The sequence below is a fragment of the Phoenix dactylifera genome, unplaced genomic scaffold (genome assembly GCF_009389715.1).
Source record: "Phoenix dactylifera cultivar Barhee BC4 unplaced genomic scaffold, palm_55x_up_171113_PBpolish2nd_filt_p 001269F, whole genome shotgun sequence".
NCBI classification, from domain to species: Eukaryota; Viridiplantae; Streptophyta; class Magnoliopsida; order Arecales; family Arecaceae; genus Phoenix; species Phoenix dactylifera.
Genome location: NW_024068602.1, coordinates 12,322 through 31,926, shown reverse-complemented (window position 1 = coordinate 31,926; position 19,605 = coordinate 12,322). Strand labels below are relative to the sequence as shown.

Below are 19,605 nucleotides of genomic sequence, written 5' to 3'. Positions count from 1 at the left end.
CGAACCCTTAGGAACATTCGAGCTAAGATCAAAACATTAGGATCATCCCCACCTCTTAAGATGGCTGAAGAACAACCCAAACTCCTGAGGGAGTACTTTACTCCCACTATTTACACTTCCCCATCTTGCATTCGATTACCTGAGGTAGCAGCTGTACAATATGAAATAAAGTCTAGTGTGATCCAAATGCTTCCATCTTTTTATGGGCTCACCAATGAAGATCCATATAAACACCTAGATGAATTCCTTGAGATTTGCACCACTGTCAAGATTCAGAATTTCACTGATGATGCTCTGAAACTTAGATTATTCCCCTTCTCCCTTAAAGATAGAGCCAAGCAATGGTTGAATTCTTTAGAAGCCAACTCGATTCATTCTTGGGGTCAAATGCAACAAGAATTCTTAAAAAAATACTTTTCCATAGGAAGAACGAACCAGTTTAGACGTGCTATCACAAGCTTCTCCCAAACTGAGGGAGAAGAATTTCATGAAACTTGGGAGAGATTTCGGGACCTAATCCGTAAATGCCCACATCATCAAATACCTAAGTGGCAGCTAGTGCAATGCTTCTATGACGGATTGACTGAACGAAACCGTTAGATGATTGATGCCGCATGTGAGGGGACATTCATGCTTCAAAATGAGCATGAAGCATGGAAATTATTTAAAAATCTAAATGAAAACTCCCTCCACCATGCTTCATGTTCTCGTCAAGCACCCCCGAGTTCTCAAAGAAAAGGGACCATTTGTGAAATAAGTCATTCTATGGACCTGTCTAGCAAGGTAGATGCATTGTCCCATAAGATTGACCAACTGATGATAGGTGGGCATTACATGAACTCTTCCCAAGCACAAGTGTGTACTATTTGTTCTAGCCCATCCCACCCTATTCATGAGTGCCCTTCAGCGCCCCAATTCCCCGAACTCGTGCAAGAACACATCAATGCTGCTCAAACACTGCCTAGATCGGGTAATGACCCATTTTCCAATACATATAGCCCGGGATGGCGAAATCATCCAAACTTTTCTTGGAAGCAGCAAGCTTCGAACATAGCCCAACCCTATTCCCAAAATTTTCAAAATCCTCAGAATTTTCAAACCCAACAAAATATTCATCCCTACCGTCCCTCGACTCAATTTCAACACACTTCTCCTCCACCCCAAAGAAACACAGCCTTTGAGGAGAAAGTGTTGAACGCCCTTCAAGGTTTGGAAACCATTACACAATTAGTGCACTCTCATACGCAATCAATCGCCAAGCTAGAATCCCAAATGGGTCAACTAGCTAATGCACTAAACAAGCGAGAGGAAGGAAAGCTTCCAAGCCAACCACTAAGTAATCCTAGGGGACAATACATGGCTCAAGAAAATCAACTAAATGCAATTCATCATGAACAAGCCAATGCTTTGACTACCCTAAGGAGTGGACGTGTAGTAGACAATAAGATTGGGGAGGACAACAATAAGGAAGATGAAGAAGAGGATAGAAATGTGTCAAATGAAAAACCTTCTTCTTCTTCTTCACCTAGTCCACCTTCTGCCAAAACTCATATCCCAAAGGCCCCATATCCTGAAGCTCTTACTTCACCCTCTCCATTTGGAAAAAAGGGAACTTCATTAGAAGAGATGATGGAGGTCTTCAAACAAGTTAAAATCAACCTCCCACTCCTTGATGCCATCAGACAAGTTCCCTCCTATGCCAAATTTCTCAAAGACAAAGTTGTACACAAAAGCGAAAATCTAGGACACATGTGCCTAAAAAGGTCTTCCTAACTGAGCAAGTGAGTTCTATTCTCCAACACAACACCCCTCCAAAATTCAAAGATCCTGGTGCTCCCACCATCTCCTGTGTCTTAGGAAATAATTTCATTGATCGAGCACTCTTAGATCTAGGGGCAAGTGTCAACCTTTTACCTTATTCAGTTTATGAGAAACTTGGTTTAGGTGAGTTAAAACCAACCTCGGTATCCCTTCAATTGGCTGATCGATCTGTAAAAACACCACGTGGGATAATTGAAGATGTTCTTGTCAAGGTAGATAAATTCTATTTTCCAGTAGATTTCATTGTCCTTGATATGGAACATGAGCCCAATCCTAATAAACAAATCCCCGTGATCCTTGGGCGGCCCTTTTTAGCAACAGCCAATGCATGCATCAATTGTAGAACAGGGGTAATGAACATATCATTTGGGAAGATGAAGGTAAAATTAAATGTGTTCAATGCGGCCGACCAACCCGCAAGGGAAATTGAGTGTTTTATGATAGACAAAATAGATGACCTCATAGAAGGAGATGCAAAAACTATCTCACTATGTCTGGCTGAAGATAATAAACTTAGCGCTTGTTGGGAGGTAACCCAATTCTCTTAGATTTCTTTAACATTGAGAACAATGTTAGGTTTAGGTTTGGGGGTATTTTTGAGTATTTTTAAGAATTTTTGGTTTTGTTTGCATCTCTTGCATTCGTTTTCACTTCACAATGTTAGGTTTAGGTTTGGGGGTATTCATCTTGATTTTCATCCAAAAAAAAAAGAAAAAAGAAAAAATATGTTTATTTTCATTTTTATAAAATAATAAATAATAAAAAAATTTAAAAATAATAATAATAATAATAAAAAGTTTTTGTTTTTTAAAAAAAACAAAGAAAAAACCTAATTTCTATACATTAATGTGAGAATGATAAACACACAAGGTATATAAAATCTAAAAAGCCCAATGACTAGTCGGAAGTTATACAAATTTAAGTTCTTTTTATTAAGTCTCTCTTAGGGAGTTGTAAGCTAATTAATACTTTGGAATTTCACTACACACTGGCCGACCCTTCTAAGGTCTAGGCTCGACATTATGTTGATAGTATAGTAGCAACCTTGGACCCTGATGAATCATACTTATCTAATCCAAAAAAAAAAAAAAATCATCAATAAAAAAGGATTTAGTCAGGAACATCGAAAAGGGCTACCTATTGTCAAAAGTTAAATGGGCTTGTGATGAGGACTCCGAGCATAAGTCCGTAGGGGAGTCTTGATGCCTGCACCTTGTGCCAACTGGTGTGAGAGTTGTCGACTGATTGCTCGTTACCCGGAGAAATCACCACAAGAGTAAAAGTACACAATTATACATCTTTCAAAAAAAAAAAAAAGTTCTGTATTGACCTTGAAAAAGACAATAGTGTGAAAGCCGTCGTTGTAAAAATTCGAGTAAACTGGAATATTACAGATAAAGCCTGTGAGGTACTAAAGTAAACATCCACAACTCTCGAAATCCTGCAGAAATGATGATTTTGAATCAGTGAGCAGGTCTTTTCGACCAATCCTTGGAAACTACTAGTATTAACAATATTTTGGAGATCCGAACCCTTAGCTTGTGTACGGTCTAGATTTCACCAAGCACTCCAGTATAAATGAGTCTTACAACTCCCTAAACGGAAACTTAATGACTTTAACTTAGATTGCATACTAATCTAGAATTTGGGCTGACTTAGTAAATAAAACCGTGTGTGCTTTGAAATTCTTATCATTTATGTATCTTAAATTAGATTTGAATTAAAAAAAAAAAAACAACAACAACAACAACAAATTAATCATAAACAATAAATGATATTGAAGTTTGTGGGTATCTTCACTGGAAACCCTCACGAGACTATAACTCGTCCACTAGGATAACCTAGGGGTTTAAAGCCTTGTTGCATATGGTAAATGCAATCGCGATGCCTGCGAAAGTGAGTTAGAGCTTTTCTTTAATTTTATTTTGCTCGAGGACTAGCAAAACATAGGTTTGGGGGTGTGATAAGTGCTTAATAATTTATAATTTAGTCATCCTTCCATAGCACTTATCAATGTTTTTAAACTGATAAATACATATTTTACCATGAAATTGAATAAACATTGAATTAAATTTAAATTATGGTAAGAGGTAAATAATTCTTTTCTTAAACCAGATTTTGAACTTGTCTCTCTCTCTTGATTGCAATCTTTCATGAAAACTACAGAAAAACATATAAGGAGATTGTGTTGACTCGGCTAAGGTTATAATTAAATGGGTTTTGGTCCTGATTAGATTGAAAGTTATAATTGTATGGAAAATATTTTTATTAAGTCATGGTCTTGGTTTTGACCGGTCGAGTTCGATCTGAAGCAGCTTAGCAAGAATTAAATTTAAATGACAATGGGCTCAAGGACAAGTCAACCATCATGACCCACCTCAAACCCAAAGCAATTCCTTACCAGCCTTCATATAAAATTTATAAATTGAAAATAAAAAAAAGAAGATAATTAATATAATAAAATAAATAAAAATAATTCCGGGGAAAATCACTGGATTCACTGTTCATATGAACAGTGTCCCGTAAAAACACTGTTCATATGAACAGTGGAAAATAATATAATATAAAAAAATAAATAAATAAAATTGTTTCACTGTTTATCTCCTTTCTCCCTCTATCTATTCTTCCCATGATCTCGCCTCACAGAGCGCCCCGCTGCCCGTTCCAGCCACGAGTCCCACGCGGTGCAGCCAGATCCAGATCCTCCGCCTCCTCTTCCGCCCGTGATCATTCCCAACATCACGCCCTCCTCCTCTCTCGGGATCCATCGCTGCTGGTCTTCGGCGAGCTATAAGAGGAAGACGAAGAAGGGAGAGCGGGGGGGGGAGAGCTCGGTTCAACAGAAAAACAGGGGAGACCCCCTGTTTCAGTGAAAAGAAGAAGAAAGCCGAGAGGGAGATGAAGAAATAAAATAAAAAAAGAGAGAAGAGAGAGAGGCTGGGAGCGGAAGGGAGTGAAGAGCAATTTTTTATGAAGATGGGAGGACTTCCGGCCACCATGAGCAGCTAAGCCTCGGTTTAGGGGTTTGATGAAGCCATAGAGGAGTATTCGTTTCATTTTTATTGATTTGAGTTTGTATTGTAAGATAGGTTGCATGATGAAGAATTTATCAATTGATCTTATGATTTATCCAATTTATGTGAATCATTTATCTTGCATAAAATATTTTACATAGATTGATCTATTTCATCGAATCCAACACCTGTGGTTTGGAGGAGATATTCATGTGACATCGATTTCATGTTTAATGACTTAATGATCAGATGCATCATGCTAGGTTAGACAGGTCATGCTTATCGTTAGAGTAGATGGTTTGTGCTAGACTTAGATGATTCATGCTGGGAATTAGTTATATTTTCTTTTGTGATTGCTTTGGCTTGTAGTCGGAAGCAATCAAGTCTTACATACAACTCAATCATTGAAAAGCGTCACGGATATAAATCTATCGGTGGAATCTAGCCCTAAACACCTCTCTTTATAGATAATTCATACTATTACACCCATATTAATTCTTAGTTTTTATCATTTACTCTAGCTTATCCCCTTTGAAGTAATTATTTAATTAGAAAAAATAACTTGTCTCCAATCCCTGTGGACCGACACCCGTAATCACTATCCTACAGGATACGTGCTATTGCGTGGTTTATTTTTGAAATTGAAATAACCGATCAACACCTTATAATTTCTCAATATGTGATAATTCGACTTGGGTATTGGATATCGGTAGTCTCTTTAATATTTGCAATTCGTTGCAGGGACTGCAAGTCAGTGAGAAATTTGAGAAAGCGAAAGATTCCTGAACGTTGGAGATGGAAGATCAGTTCCAGTTCTAGCTTGGGAAGTCTGAAACTTGTATTCAATTCTCAAGAAATTGTCTTAAGTGACTGTCACTTTTGTCCAAGTTTTTTATTGAACATAATTTCTGTAGACCTTTTAGCCATAAATGGTTATGAGATTTCAATAAAAAGATATTATTGTGATATCATTATGAATGGTGTTACTATAATGCATGGACATTTGAGCAATAGAATTTATATATTGTCACAACCTATTAATATAATGTACAAGTTAAGTAAGCATCCTAGAATAGATAATGTCATGGATGCCTATGTTTGGCATCATAGGCTAGGTTATATTAACAAGAACAGGATGAATATGTTAAGTAAAAAGAGAATCCTCAATGTTAATAATTGTGAATCATTGACAACCTGCGAGTCATGTCTTCTTGATAAGATGACCCAATCACCTTTTACCGAAAAAAGTGAACGATCCAGTGACTTATTGACCCTTGTACATTCTGATGTATATGGGCCAATGAGCACAAATGCTAGAGGTGGGTATTCATATTTCATTACGTTTACAAACGATCTTTCTAGGTATGGTTATGTCTATTTAATGAGACAAAATCTGAATAATTTGAAATGTTCAAATTATATCGTAATGAAGTAAAAAAAACAAACTGGAAAGAGTATTAAAACTCTTCGATCAGATCAAGGAGGTGAATATCTCACCAGTGAGTTTTTGACATATCTAGGAGAAAATAAGATTCTCTCCCAATGGACTCCTCCTGGTACACCGCAATATAATGATGTGTCAGAAAGAAAAAATCAAACTCTATTAGATATGGTTCGATCCATGATGGGATTTGTTGATCTGCCTATATCCTTTGGGGATATGTACTTAAGTCAGCCTGTTATATACTTAATAAGGTTCCAAGTAAATCTATGAAAAAAACATCACATGAGATGTGGACGGAACGGAAACCGATACTCTCTCACTTTAGGATTTGGGGGTGTCCGGCTTACGTCAAACGTTTAAAAGCAAACAAACTTGAAGCCAAGTCTGACAAATATTTCTTTGTCGGTTACCCTAAAGAAACTAAAAGATATTATTTCTACCTTGCTGAAGAACAAAAGTTGTTCGTAAGCAATAGAGCTACTTTCTTGGAGAAGGAAGTAGAAGCTCTAATGTAGAACTTAGGAAAATTCAATATGTAGAAGACCCAACACCATCCACTGAACCTATTGAGTTAGATTTGATTAGACCAGATTCCGAACCCATCTTAGATGCACCATTAAGGCGATCAGGTAGAGTACCACGTCAGCTGGACAGTTACAATGGTTCTTGGTCCAGGACAAGGATCCTGTCGAATTTTATGAAAATGATGAGGATCCGATCACCTATATGGATGCAATACAGAGGTATGACTTTGATAAATGGCTTAGAGCCATGCAATCTGAAATAAAATTCATGAAGGTCGATGATCTAAGGACATTAGTTGACCCACCCGAAGGGATTAAATTCATAGGGTGTAAGTGGATTTTCAAAAAAAAAATAGAGTACAAACGAAAAGGTAGAGACCTATAAAGTCCGTCTAGTTGCCAAAGGGTATCGTCAGCGTTATGGTATTGACTATGATGAGACATTTTCTCCTATGGTAATGCTCAAGTTCATTCGGATTATGCTTGCGATAGCAGCACATTTAGGTTATGAGATCTGGCAAATGGATGTTAAAACCGCCTTTTTAAATAAAAATTTAGAAAAGAAAGTATATATGATACAACCTAGGTTTTATATCTGCAATGAGTCTAAAGTGTGCAAGCTTCAAAAATTCATTTATGGATTAAAGCAAGCTTCACGGAGTTGGAATTTACGTTTTGATAAGGTAATCAGAACATATGCCTTCATTAAGAATGAAGAAGAACTCTGCATTTATAAATGGGTCAATGGTTCAGTAATTATATTTCTAGTTTTGTATGTGGATGACATTCTATTAATTGGGAATGATGTCCCTGCATTACAAGAAATAAAAGTCTGGTTATCATCTCAATTCGCCATGAAAGATTTGGGTGAAGCATCTTACATCCTTGGGATAAAGATCTATAGAGATAGATCTAAAAGATTGCTTGGATTATCCCAATCTACATACATTGATACTATACTGAAGAGGTTCAGCATGATCAATTCCAAAAAAGGCTATCTTCCAATGGGCCATGAAATTAATCTCTCTAAGAAGGATTGTTCGACAACTCCTTAAGAAAAAGAGAGTACGGATAGAATTCTATATGCTTCGGCAGTGGGATCTATAATGTACACCATGATGTGTACTAAACCAGACGTGGCATACTCATTAGGAGTAGTGAGTAGATACCGGTCTGATCCAGGTAGCAACCATTGGAAGGTTGTGAAAACTATCCTTAAGTATTTGAGAAATACTAAGGACCAGTGGCTTGTCTATGGTGATTCTGATTTGAAACTTGAGGGATATACTGATTCCAGTTTTCAATCAGATCGAGATGATAATAAGAGTGTGTCAGGTTATATCTTTACTCTTAAGGATTGTGCTATCTTCTGGAAGAGTTCCAAGCGGCACACAGTGCCAGATTCTACATATGAAACAGAATATATCGCAGCATCTGATGCAGCCAAGGAAGCCGTCTGGTTACGCAAGTTTATCACCGAGCTTGGAGTGGCACCCTCCATTGATGGTCCAGTTCCTATATTTTATGATAACACTGGAGCCATAGTTCAGGTAAAAGAACCTAAAGCACATCAGCGGATCAAGCATATTCTGCGATGCTATCACCTGGTTCAGAAGATTATAGAATAAGGTGATATTGATCTACAGAAAATTGATATAAAAGAATATATGGCTGACCTATTTACCAAAGTCATTGGCATCAAAGAGTTCAATGAATACAAGTCGAAGATGGGTATTAGATACTGTGCCGATTGGCATTAGGCTAAGTGGGAGTTGTTAGAAATTGTATCCTAAGTGTTAGGGGAAAAACCCTAAGTCATATATCCACAGAGGCGCTCGGCCGAAGAGCGCCGACCGGAAAGCTGCTCGGCCAAGAAATGCCGACCAGGAAGGCGCTCGACTAGAGGGCGTCGACCAGAGCGTGCGCCAAGAGGTGCCCCACCCAAAGCTGCTCGGTTAGAAAGTGCCGACTAAAGACAGCGCCAAGGCGCTCTGCTAGAAGGTGCTCGCCTAAAGGGCGCCGACCAGGAGTACTTGAAGCAACCCCGCCACAGGGCGCCCCACTGGGCGACCAGCTCGGCTCGGCACTCTTGCCGAGCCGATGCCTTAACCAAATGTTCAACCTCCGCCTAAAGTCCAAGGGACTGACAACTCCTACGGCTTGCGACCTGCCACTATCTCCAAGCCATCAAGGCATAAGATCTTCGCAGGTATTCGGCACGACCTGCCATTAATGCACAAGACTCTCTCAAGTCTCCGATGCACTCAGTCATTTAATGAACACGGCCCAAGACGATCTCCGGATCACTGAACCATCAGAGCGCATGGCTCTACCTGACCGCCGGTTCATTCGGTAATAAATGCACTTACCATCCACAGACCCCAGGCCCGCTACGGCCGGCGGTTCAACCACTCCAACAGGTCCGATCGACCGTGACAACTCCCTGATTCCGGTCTGATCCGGTCCCGTTCTCCATTAAGCCATTAATGGGCCAAATCGTGCCCAATTATTACAAAACAGGACAAACCTCCTGTCACCTCCCAGGTAACAAAAATCCTCCTATAAAAGGAAACCTGGGGGGAAAAGGGAGAGAGGACCAAAAACAAGAGAAAAAACCCGGAGCTGGAGAGAACCCTCCTAGACCGGGGGAAAAAAGAAGAAAACAGCACAGACACAATTGAACACAAGATTCTCTTTGTCTTCTCCACATATTCTCTCCCCTGCTCTCTCCACATACTTGCCCCCTCTGACTTAGGCATCGGAGGGCCGGCGCCGGGGAGCCCGGCCACCGATTTTCTTTGCAGGACTTGCACACCCCCCCGCAGCGGAGGACGCAGCCAGCCGGCGCACCGCCGTCCGCCCCCTGCAGCAGCGGAGCTCCTCCTTCCCCGGCTTCACGGCGGCCCCCGGGTCCAATTTCCAGCAACAGTTGGCGCTAGAGGAAGGGCCCGAGTTCGCTACCATGAAGCTAAGAAGCAAAGGGGCTTCCAACGCCTCTCGACGTCCTCCACCAAGCCCAGAATGTTCCGTTCAGAACTCATCACCCCCGGTTGAGCCAGCACCTCAAGTTCGACCGGAACAATTTGATGCCCTGGTGCAGCAAGTGCAGGCGTTGGCTACCGCCGTTCAAAGCTTGCAACCCAGGGGCATCCCAGCAGCACCGCCTCCCCCGGCTCCAGTTCAACTGGGGCCCCCTACTAGCGGGCTTCCTCTTCGAGGTCAGGACTCTCAAGTCCAGGCCTCCCTCTGGAGAGAGCACCCAAGGTGATTGAAGATGAACCGGTTCCCCTCCGGTTCAAAATGCCCCAGGTGGAGCCTTACAACGGCAAGGCTGATCCCTTTGACCACCTGGAGAGTTACCGGGTCTTGATGGCCCTACAAGGAGCCTCGGAAGCCATGATGTGCAAGGCTTTCCCGGCGACACTCCGAGGACCAGCCCGGCTTTGGTTCACCGGGCTGAAGCCAAGTACTGTCTCCTCCTTTGAGCAACTCGGCAGACAGTTTGCCGGCAACTTCGCCGCTAGCCAGCCCCAGCGGCGGAAATCCGACTCCCTCCTCGACATCAAACAAAAGGAGGGAGAGTCCTTCAAGGAATATCTGGACCGGTTCACCGCCGCAACATGGGAAGTCCGGGAGCTTGACCAGTCAATCGCCATGTCGGCGCTGAAGACTGGAGCCCGGTCCTACAGATTCCTCTTCTCGATTGAGAAGAATTTCCCAGCGGACCTCACCGAAATGTTCGCTCGGGCGCGGAAGTATGCCAAGGCAGAAGAGGCCGTGGCAGTTAGGCGGGGTGGAACCGAGCAGAATCCCAAGAAGAGGCGCCGTGAGGAACGCGGCCAACCCAGAAGCTCGTCTCCACGACGAGCCAAGAATCCGCCCCGCCCGAAGAGTCCACCCCGGTTGAGAGGACCGCCGCAGCAGAGGTCACTCCGCCCGAGGTTCCCACTGCAGGCCCGTGCACCTGAAGGGAGGTATGAAAAGTATACTCTCCTCAATGCTCCTCGGGCTGAAATCCTCATGGAGATTGAGAATCGGGATTGCATCCGGCTCCCCCCTCCAAAGCCAGACACAAGAATCCGGCGTGATCTCCGGAAGTATTGCCGTTTTTACCGGGATCACGGCCATGATACCGAGGATTGTTATCAGCTCCGAAATGAGATCGAAGCACTCATTCGCCGAGGGGTGCTCGATCGGTTTGTGCAAGGCCGGCGCGAAGGGAAGAAGCCAGCCGAAGGAGCAGCACAGCCTGAAGGTTCCAATGCCAACAGGCCCATCGCCGGCGTCATCAACACTATCCGAGGAGGGACCTCGGCTGGAGAAGCCTCAGGGGAAGGAGCCTCCTCGAAACGCCCGCGCACATCTGAAGCTATCTCCTTCTCAGACGACGATCTAGAAGGAGTCGAAACTCCCCATGATGATGCCATGGTCATCTCCATGATCATAAATAAATTTGATGTAAAACGCATCCTGGTTGATAATGGAAGCTCGGCGAATGTTTTGTATTTTGATGCTTATTGTAAAATGGGGATGACAAAAGAACAGCTACGGAGGATGAATGCTCCGCTAGTTGGATTCACTGGGGATTCAGTCCCAGTAGAGGGCGAGATCGACCTTCTGGTCACAGCCGGGCTCGCCCCTCGTGAAAGTACCGTGGGTATGAGCTTCCTTGTGATACGCCTGCCCTCGGTTTACAACGCCATCCTTGGAAGGCCAGGACTCAACGCCCTCCGAGCAGCAGTCTCAACTCACCACCTGCTGATGCGATTCCCCACCAGTCAGGGAGTCGGTGAAGTCCGAGGGGACCAAATGGTGGCAAGGCGATGCTACCTAGCGACCCACGAGGCAAGACGACCAGCCGAGGTGCCCGCCCCAACGACTGACCAGCCCTCAACTGAAGCTATGGAGGCACGGGTCAACCCCCAGAAAGAGCGGGTAGAGCCTGGTGAGTTGTTAATTCAAGTTCCCTTGCGAGAGAACTTTCCCGGGCTAACCGTGCAGATCGGCTCTGGCCTTGGCGAAAACGGGAGGAGTCGCCTCGTCAACTTCCTACGGGACAATATGGATGTCTTCGCCTGGTCGCCTATAGACATGCCGGGAATAAACCCGGAGGTCATGGTCCACCGGCTTCAGGTAAAGCCGACCTGCAAGCCCGTGCGACAAAAGAAGCGAGGCGCCGCCCCTGAACGACAACGAGCAGCAGCCGAGGAGGTCGGTAAGCTCCTTGAAGCCGGCTTCATCTGGGAGATATCCTACCCGGAATGGCTCGCCAATGTGGTCCTCGTCAAAAAAGCTAGCGGAAAGTGGCGTATGTGCGTGGACTACACCGACCTGAAGAAAGCCTGCCCGAAGGACAGCTTTCCACTTCCTAGCATAGACCAGCTCGTGGACTCCACCTCGGGTCACGAGCTGCTGGCATTCATGGACGCCTTTTCCGGATATAACCAGATCCGCATGGCGCCAGAAGACGAGGAAAAGACAGCCTTCATCACCGACGGGGGAACCTACTGCTACAAAGTGATGCCATTCGGTCTAAAAAATGCCGGGGCGACTTATCAAAGGCTGGTCAGCCGGATCTTCAAAGACCAAATAGGCCGAAACATGGAGGTCTACGTGGATGACATGCTGGTGAAAAGCAAGGCGGCGCAAGACCACATAGCCGACCTCAATGAAGCATTCTCTACACTCCGAAAGTACCAGATGAAGCTCAACCCAGCTAAATGTGCATTCGGGGTCACCTCCGGCAAATTCCTCGGCTTCATCATTACACAACGAGGAATCGAGGCCAATCCAGAGAAGATCCGAGCCCTCCAAAGGATGACGCCTCCCAGGACGGTCAAGGAGGTACAGCGGCTCACAGGCCGAGTGGCAGCCCTCGGGAGGTTTGTCTCCCGCTCGGCCGAGCGCTGCCTTCCATTCTTTGCAGCCCTCAAGAAGCCGAAGAACTTTTTGTGGTCGGACGAGTGCCAGCAATCTTTTGAAGAGCTCAAGCACCTGCTGGCTTCCCCTCCCCTACTCACGAAGCCTCAACAGGGTGAGCTCCTCTACTTGTATTTAGCTGTCTCCCCTGTAGCAGTAAGCTCGGTCCTGGTCCGAGAGGAGGGGAAACTTCAGAAACCGGTGTATTACACCAGCCGGATCTTAAGGGATGCTGAGACCCGATACTCCAAGCTTGAGAAGACCGCCTATGCTTTGGTCATCTCAGCTCGGAGGCTCCGACCCTACTTCCAAGCTCACACAGTGGCCGTGCTGACTGACCAGCCGATCAAGCAGATCCTGCAAAGATCGGATCGTGCGGGTCGGATCACTAAATGGGCCATTGAGCTCGGGGAATTCGACATTGAGTACCGGCCCAGACAGGCGATCAAAGCACAAGCACTCGCAGACTTTATGGCCGAGTGCACTATACCAGATGAGGTCAAGCCTGAACCTGAGCCACCGCTGGAGCAGACCCCGAGTTTTACATGGGCTCTACATGTCGATGGCTCTTCAAACTCGGGGGGTAGTGGAGTAGGATTTATTCTCACCAGCCCGGAGGGGGTGGTCGCCGAGCAGGCCCTGCGCCTCGAGTTTCCTGCTTCCAATAATATGGCGGAGTATGAAGCGCTCGTCGCCGGGCTTAAGCTAGCCAAAGAGCTAGGAGTGAAGGACTTGAAGGCCTTCAGTGATTCCCAGCTCGTCGTCAACCAAATTGTGGGCGACTTCGAAGCTAGAGACCCGACCATGCAGAAGTATCTCCAGAAGGTACGGGATCTCGCCTCGACCTTGGACTCTTTCCACATTCAACATATTGCCAGGTCGGAGAATCTCAGGGCCGACCAGCTATCAAAGCTGGCATCCTCTCGCATGAGCGAGCTTCCCAAAGGGGCAGTCCTGGAATATCTCCAAAAGCCCAGCACGGACGAGACCGAGCAGACCCTCTGCACCGAGCTCGAGCCAAGCTGGATGGATGGACTCATCAGCTATCTGCAAGACGAAACTCTCCCTGCTGATGTACGAGAGACTTGCCGAATCAAGCGCCTCGCCACCCGATACATACTATACGAGGGAAAGCTCTATCGGAAATCCTTCACCTCTCCCCTTCTCAGATGCCTTCGCCCAACGGAAGCTAATTATGCCCTGCGCGAAGTCCACGAAGGAATTTGTGGAAACCATCTGGGAGGACGAGCCTTGGCCCATAAAATTCTGCGCCAAGGGTATTATTGGCCGACACTCCAGAAGGATGCTATGGATTTCGTCAAGAGATGCGACCGGTGCCAAAGGAACGCCAACGTTCAGCGCCGGCCCTCGGCTCTTTTGACTTCTATCAGCTCCCCTTGGCCTTTTGCCCAGTGGAGAATTGACATCCTCGGGCCATTTCCTCTGACCACCGGGCAAAGAAAGTTCCTGGTCGTCTCCATCGACTACTTCACTAAGTGGGTGGAAGCTGAGCCCCTCGCCCGGATCACCGAGCAGAAGATGCGGGATTTCGTTTGGAAGTCCATCATTTGCAGATTCGGGCTTCCCCGCATCCTTATCTCTGACAACGGTCGCCAGTTCGACAACATCCATTTCAGAGAGTTCTGCTCCGAGCTTGGCATTGACCACCGCTTCACCTCGGTCGCGCATCCTCAGACAAACGGAGAAACCGAGGTAACAAATCGTACTATTTTGCAGGGTCTCAAAACCAGGCTCGACAAATCCAAAGGACAATGGGTCGAAGACCTATACAATGTCCTGTGGGCTTACCGGACTACGTTCCGCGTCCCCACCGGCGAGACTCCCTTCAACCTGACATATGGGACGGAGGCCGTCATTCCACTAGAGATTGGGCTCCCCTCTCCAAGAGTCGAGCACCACGATGCTAGCTCCAACTCTTCGCAGCTCAGAGGCAACCTCGACTTGATCGAGGAAACAAGGGAGGTCGCCCGAGTGCGTATGGCGAGGTACCAACAAAAGACAGCTCAGTACTACAACGCCAGGGTCAAAGTCAAATCTTTCAGACCAGGGGACCTTGTCCTAAGAAGAGCTGAAACCTCCCGACCAACTGAGCGAGGGAAGCTGGCCCCGAATTGGGAAGGACCATACCGAGTCACGCACATTCGCCGGCCCGGAGCTTATCAATTGGAGTCTCTAGATGGGACTCCCATTCCGCGGAGCTGGAGCTCTGAAAATCTCCGCGTGTACCACCAGTAGAACCCTAAGGGGTCCCTCATCATTCAACCATTAAATTTCATCTTATGAATTTCACTCTATAAATTTCATTTCACGGTAAACTGATGGATTGCGAACTTATTCCGAGCTCACCAATTTTCTTGATTATCTCATGGCATCAGGTTTATTCTTCCCTAACCACGGTTGGGATGCCCTGATACCTCGGGATGATGGAGTACCTGCGTGGACTCCCTGAAGATGTCCATGAGTTTATGGTGCGCTCTCCATGGACGAGCTCGGCTCGTGCTCCATCGATTATTGAGTAGCGGTCCTCTCTGACCGGACGAGCTCAGCTCGTGCTCCATCGACTATTGAGTAGCGGTCCTCTGACCGGACGAGCTCGGCTCATGCTCCATCGATTATTGAGTAGCGGTCCTCTCTGACCGGACGAGCTCGGCTCGTGCTCCATCGACTATTGAGTAGCGGTCCTCTGACCGGACGAGCTCGGCTCGTGCTCCATCGATTATTGAGTAGCTGTCCTCTCTGACCGGACGAGCTCGGCTCGTGCTCCATCGACTATTGAGTAGCGGTCCTCTGACCGGACGAGCTCGGCTCGTGCTCCATCGATTATTGAGTAGCGGTCCTCTCTGACCGGACGAGCTCGGCTCGTGCTCCATCGACTATTGAGTAGCGGTCCTCTGACCGGACGAGCTCGGCTCGTGCTCCATCGATTATTGAGTAGCGGTCCTCTCTGACCGGACGAGCTCGGCTCGTGCTCCATCGATTATTGAGTAGCGGTCCTCTGACCGGACGAGCTCGGCTCGTGCTCCATCGATTATTGAGTAGCGGTCCTCTCTGACCGGACGAGCTCGGCTCGTGCTCCATCGACTATTGAGTAGCGGTCCTCTGACCGGACGAGCTCGGCTCGTGCTCCATCGATTATTGAGTAGCGGTCCTCTCTGACCGGACGAGCTCGGCTCGTGCTCCATCGACTATTGAGTAGCGGTCCTCTCTGACCGGACGAGCTCGGCTCGTGCTCCATCGACTATTGAGTAGCGGTCCTCTGACCGGACGAGCTCGGCTCGTGCTCCATCGATTATTGAGTAGCGGTCCTCTCTGACCGGACGAGCTCGGCTCGTGCTCCATCGATTATTGAGTAGCGGTCCTCTGACCGGACGAGCTCGGCTCGTGCTCCATCGATTATTGAGTAGCGGTCCTCTCTGACCGGACGAGCTCGGCTCGTGCTCCATCGACTATTGAGTAGCGGTCCTCTGACCGGACGAGCTCGGCTCGTGCTCCATCGATTATTGAGTAGCGGTCCTCTCTGACCGGACGAGCTCGGCTCGTGCTCCATCGACTATTGAGTAGCGGTCCTCTAACCGGACGAGCTCGGCTCGTGCTCCTACCCCGACCTCGGCCGGGATGCCTCGAGACGTCGAGATGCCCCGGTTCATCGGGATGCCCCGATACGTTGGGATGTTGTCTTTATTGGCCAAGCGAGCTCGGCTCATTCTTTATCGGCTTCAGCCAACGAGTCCGGCCCGCTCTTCGTCATTGGATTTCTCTGTCGACGCCCTCCAAGAACGGAGTCCGAGCAGAGAAGCGTCTTCAGTCGCCTCGGCGCCAGGACGCACACGGTACAAGGTACCTATTTATTTAATGTCTTTACATTACCTATTATTGGATTTCTCTGTCGACGCCCTCCAAGAACGGAGTCCGAGCAGAGAAGCGTCTTCAGTCGCCTCGGCGCCAGGACGCACACGGTACAAGGTACCTATTTATTTAATGTCTTTACATTACCTATTATTGGATTTCTCTATCGACGCCCTCCAAGAACGGAGTCCGAGCAGAGAAGCGTCTTCAGTCGCCTCGGCGCCAGGACGCACACGGTACAAGGTACCTATTTATTTAATGTCTTTACATTACCTATTATTGGATTTCTCTGTCGACGCCCTCCAAGAACGGAGTCCGAGCAGAGAAGCGTCTTCAGTCGCCTCGGCGCCAGGACGCACACGGTACAAGGTACCTATTTATTTAATGTCTTTACATTACCTATTATTGAATTTCTCTGCCGACGTCCTCGAAGAACAGAGTCCGAGCAGAGAAGCGTCCTCAGTCGCCTCGGCGCATGGACGCATACGGTACAAGGTACCCATTTATTTAATGTTTTTTACATTATCTACTCTGCTTCTGGATTTCTCTGCCGACGTCCTCGAAGAACGGAGTCCGAGCAGAGAAGCGTCCTCAGTCGCCTCGGCGCATGGACGCATACGGTACAAGGTACCCATTTATTTAATGTTTTTTACATTATCTATGCGTTGCTATACCATTGGTCGGAGAACCGAGCAATGGAGCTCGGCAAGCCAAAACTTAAGCTCAGGCCCTAGAGCCCATATCCTCGGAACCTAAAATAGATCCGAGCAGAGAAACCTAAGCTACAATAGACAAGTTTCCACACATGAATATTCATTTCAAAAAGCCCGGAGGCCTAGTACAAGAGCTCGGACCCGGCCTTAACAAAGTATAGAGGCCGCTCCGGCTTACAAAAAGGAAAAAGAAGATAGGAAAAAGGGGAAACTACACAAGGGGCTCAGGCCCGGCGACTTCAGGAACAGCTGGCTCTTCTGCGGCCGAGGCCCCCACGGTGGCTTTAGGAGCTGCCTCGGTGACCTCGAGAACGATCTCGCCTTCTTCAGCTTGACCCTCCTGGTCGGTCCCGCCAGAGGTTGGAACCTCTACCTCCGCCTCCGCTTCTGGGTTTTCGACCCCAGCGCCTGGTTGAAGCAGGCTAAGGTCGAAATCTGGGAGAAGTCGCCGCAACTGATTGCGGAAGTCCTTGAAGCCCTGGATGAGACCATTGACGCCTTCCTCTTCCATCAAGTTGCGAAACTCTTCCGATTTACAGAAGAGCTTGACGGCGTCCTGGGCCTGCTCCCGGGCCTCCTTCTCCCGAGCCTCATGGTAGGCGGCCTTCCGCTCCAAAATCTTTATTTCTCTTTCGCGATCCGCGAGCAGAGATTGCACGTCAAGTAGACGGATCTCGAGATCTCGGACCTTTATTCGAGCCTCCCCCACCTCCTGCTCGCGTATAGCGAGCGACGATTCGGCCTCCGTCCGGCGGGCCTCCGCGGTGCGCACTTCGAACCTAGCCAAAGAGTGCGCACCCTTCTCCTCTTCAAGTTCGGCGACCAGAGTCCGAACCTCGTCTTCGGCCGCCCCTAGCTTCGCTTGAAGCACTTTCTGCTCGGCCTCAGACGCGAGGAACTTTGTTTCGGCCTCCTCGCGCCCCCTTTGATGCCTTCGGGCCCGGTCCCGATAGTCCTGGATGATGTGAATCATCGTCTCGGTCTCGTGGAGGCGCTGCAAGAGGGACATGTAAGAAACAGTTTTAAGCCGAAACACAAATTTGCACAGAGATAAAAGCTGACTTACTCGGATGGAAGAGCAAATAGCGGAGTCCATGAACTCGCCGTAGTTCATGGACCGAATTTTGGCCTGGTCGGCCGGGAGCAGCGCGACCCGAAGAACTTCGCGCGCCACTTGTACATTATCGAGGGCCGAGTCGCCCTCGAAAACAGCCCATCCAGGAGCGTAAGGCACCCGCTCCTGAGGACCCGAAGAACCCGCCAGACCGGCCTCAGCTGGCCTGGGTGCGGCCGACCCCGTTGCTTCTTGGCTATTCCCCGGCTCAGAGCTGGGGAATTGGGGTCGAGTAGACGGCTGACCGGACCGCTGCGTGGTAGAGGTGGGGCGCGCGAGCGCCAGATCTGTTGAGGTCCTCCCTCCCTGGTCGGAATTTGGAGCTTCCCGCCGACCAGGGACTTGCGAAATCGGCACCGGACACGGAGGTGCCATCGTGGCTCCGCCAGAGCCCACGCCCTCTCCCCGACCAGCCTCAGGGCGCACGGGGCGAGAAGCGCGCGCCTCAACGGTTGTGGTCGTCGAGGTCTTCGCCGAGGTCTTTGCTTTCTTCCTCGGCTCGGTCGGTTCTCCTGAGAGTTCGGCCGCCCTCTTTTGGAAGCGGGCGTAAAGGACTTCGCTCTTGGTCACCATTTTTGCGATGTCTGCAAAGATGAGCAAAATTAGAACATTAGAACAATAAGGAAATAAGAAGTTGCTGTAACTATCCTTACCCTGAGGACGTGCCGAGCTCAAGCCCACGTTCACCAGGGCGTCCTCGCTAATGAGGCCGTTCAGCAAAATCCCGTCCCCAAGGCTGCGGATGGTATCGAAGATCTCCTGCTCACGCGGAGAAAGCTGGGGGAGCCTGTTGATGGATTTAAGTTGGGCCGGCCTCCACCTGGGGTCAAACCCCCAGGACCGTTCGGAACCCAGGAAGAAGAATTTCTCCTTCCAACCATGAATGGATGAGGGGGCACCATGAAAAAGTGGACGACCCACCCGGAGGGCGATGTAGAGCCACTCCCCGTCTCCCGGGTTCGACTTAAAAATAAAAAGTCGCCGGAAGACGTTGACAGAGGTAGGAATCCCCTGTAGTAAACACAGTGATAGGAAACCCATCACTGCCCTCCAAGCATTTGGAGTGAGTTGCGCCGGGACCAACTGGCATACCGCCAGCAACTCATTCACAAAGCTGTGAAGAGGAAATCGGAGGCCGGCCCAGAGTGACTCCGAGTGCACTCCGATCCGGCCTACCGGAGGATCGGTT

General features: G+C 47.8%; 1 protein-coding gene and 1 non-coding gene across 2 annotated transcripts; both read right to left on the bottom strand.

Moving 5' to 3' along the window:
* Nucleotides 1–436: 436 nt before the first annotated feature.
* LOC120108315 lies at nt 437–542 on the bottom strand. Its single transcript, XR_005509713.1, has one exon. It is a non-coding gene; the product is annotated as a small nucleolar RNA R71 (small nucleolar RNA).
* A 16,971-nt stretch (nt 543–17,513) lies between these two features.
* On the bottom strand, nt 17,514–18,941 carry LOC120108312. Its single transcript, XM_039121902.1, has 3 exons — nt 18,369–18,941; nt 17,991–18,296; nt 17,514–17,891 (listed from the first exon to the last, which is right to left on the bottom strand). The coding sequence occupies exons 1-3, from the start codon at nt 18,789–18,791 to the stop codon at nt 17,514–17,516; spliced, it is 1,107 nt and encodes a 368-aa protein (XP_038977830.1). The 5' UTR covers nt 18,792–18,941.
* Nucleotides 18,942–19,605: the final 664 nt, after the last annotated feature.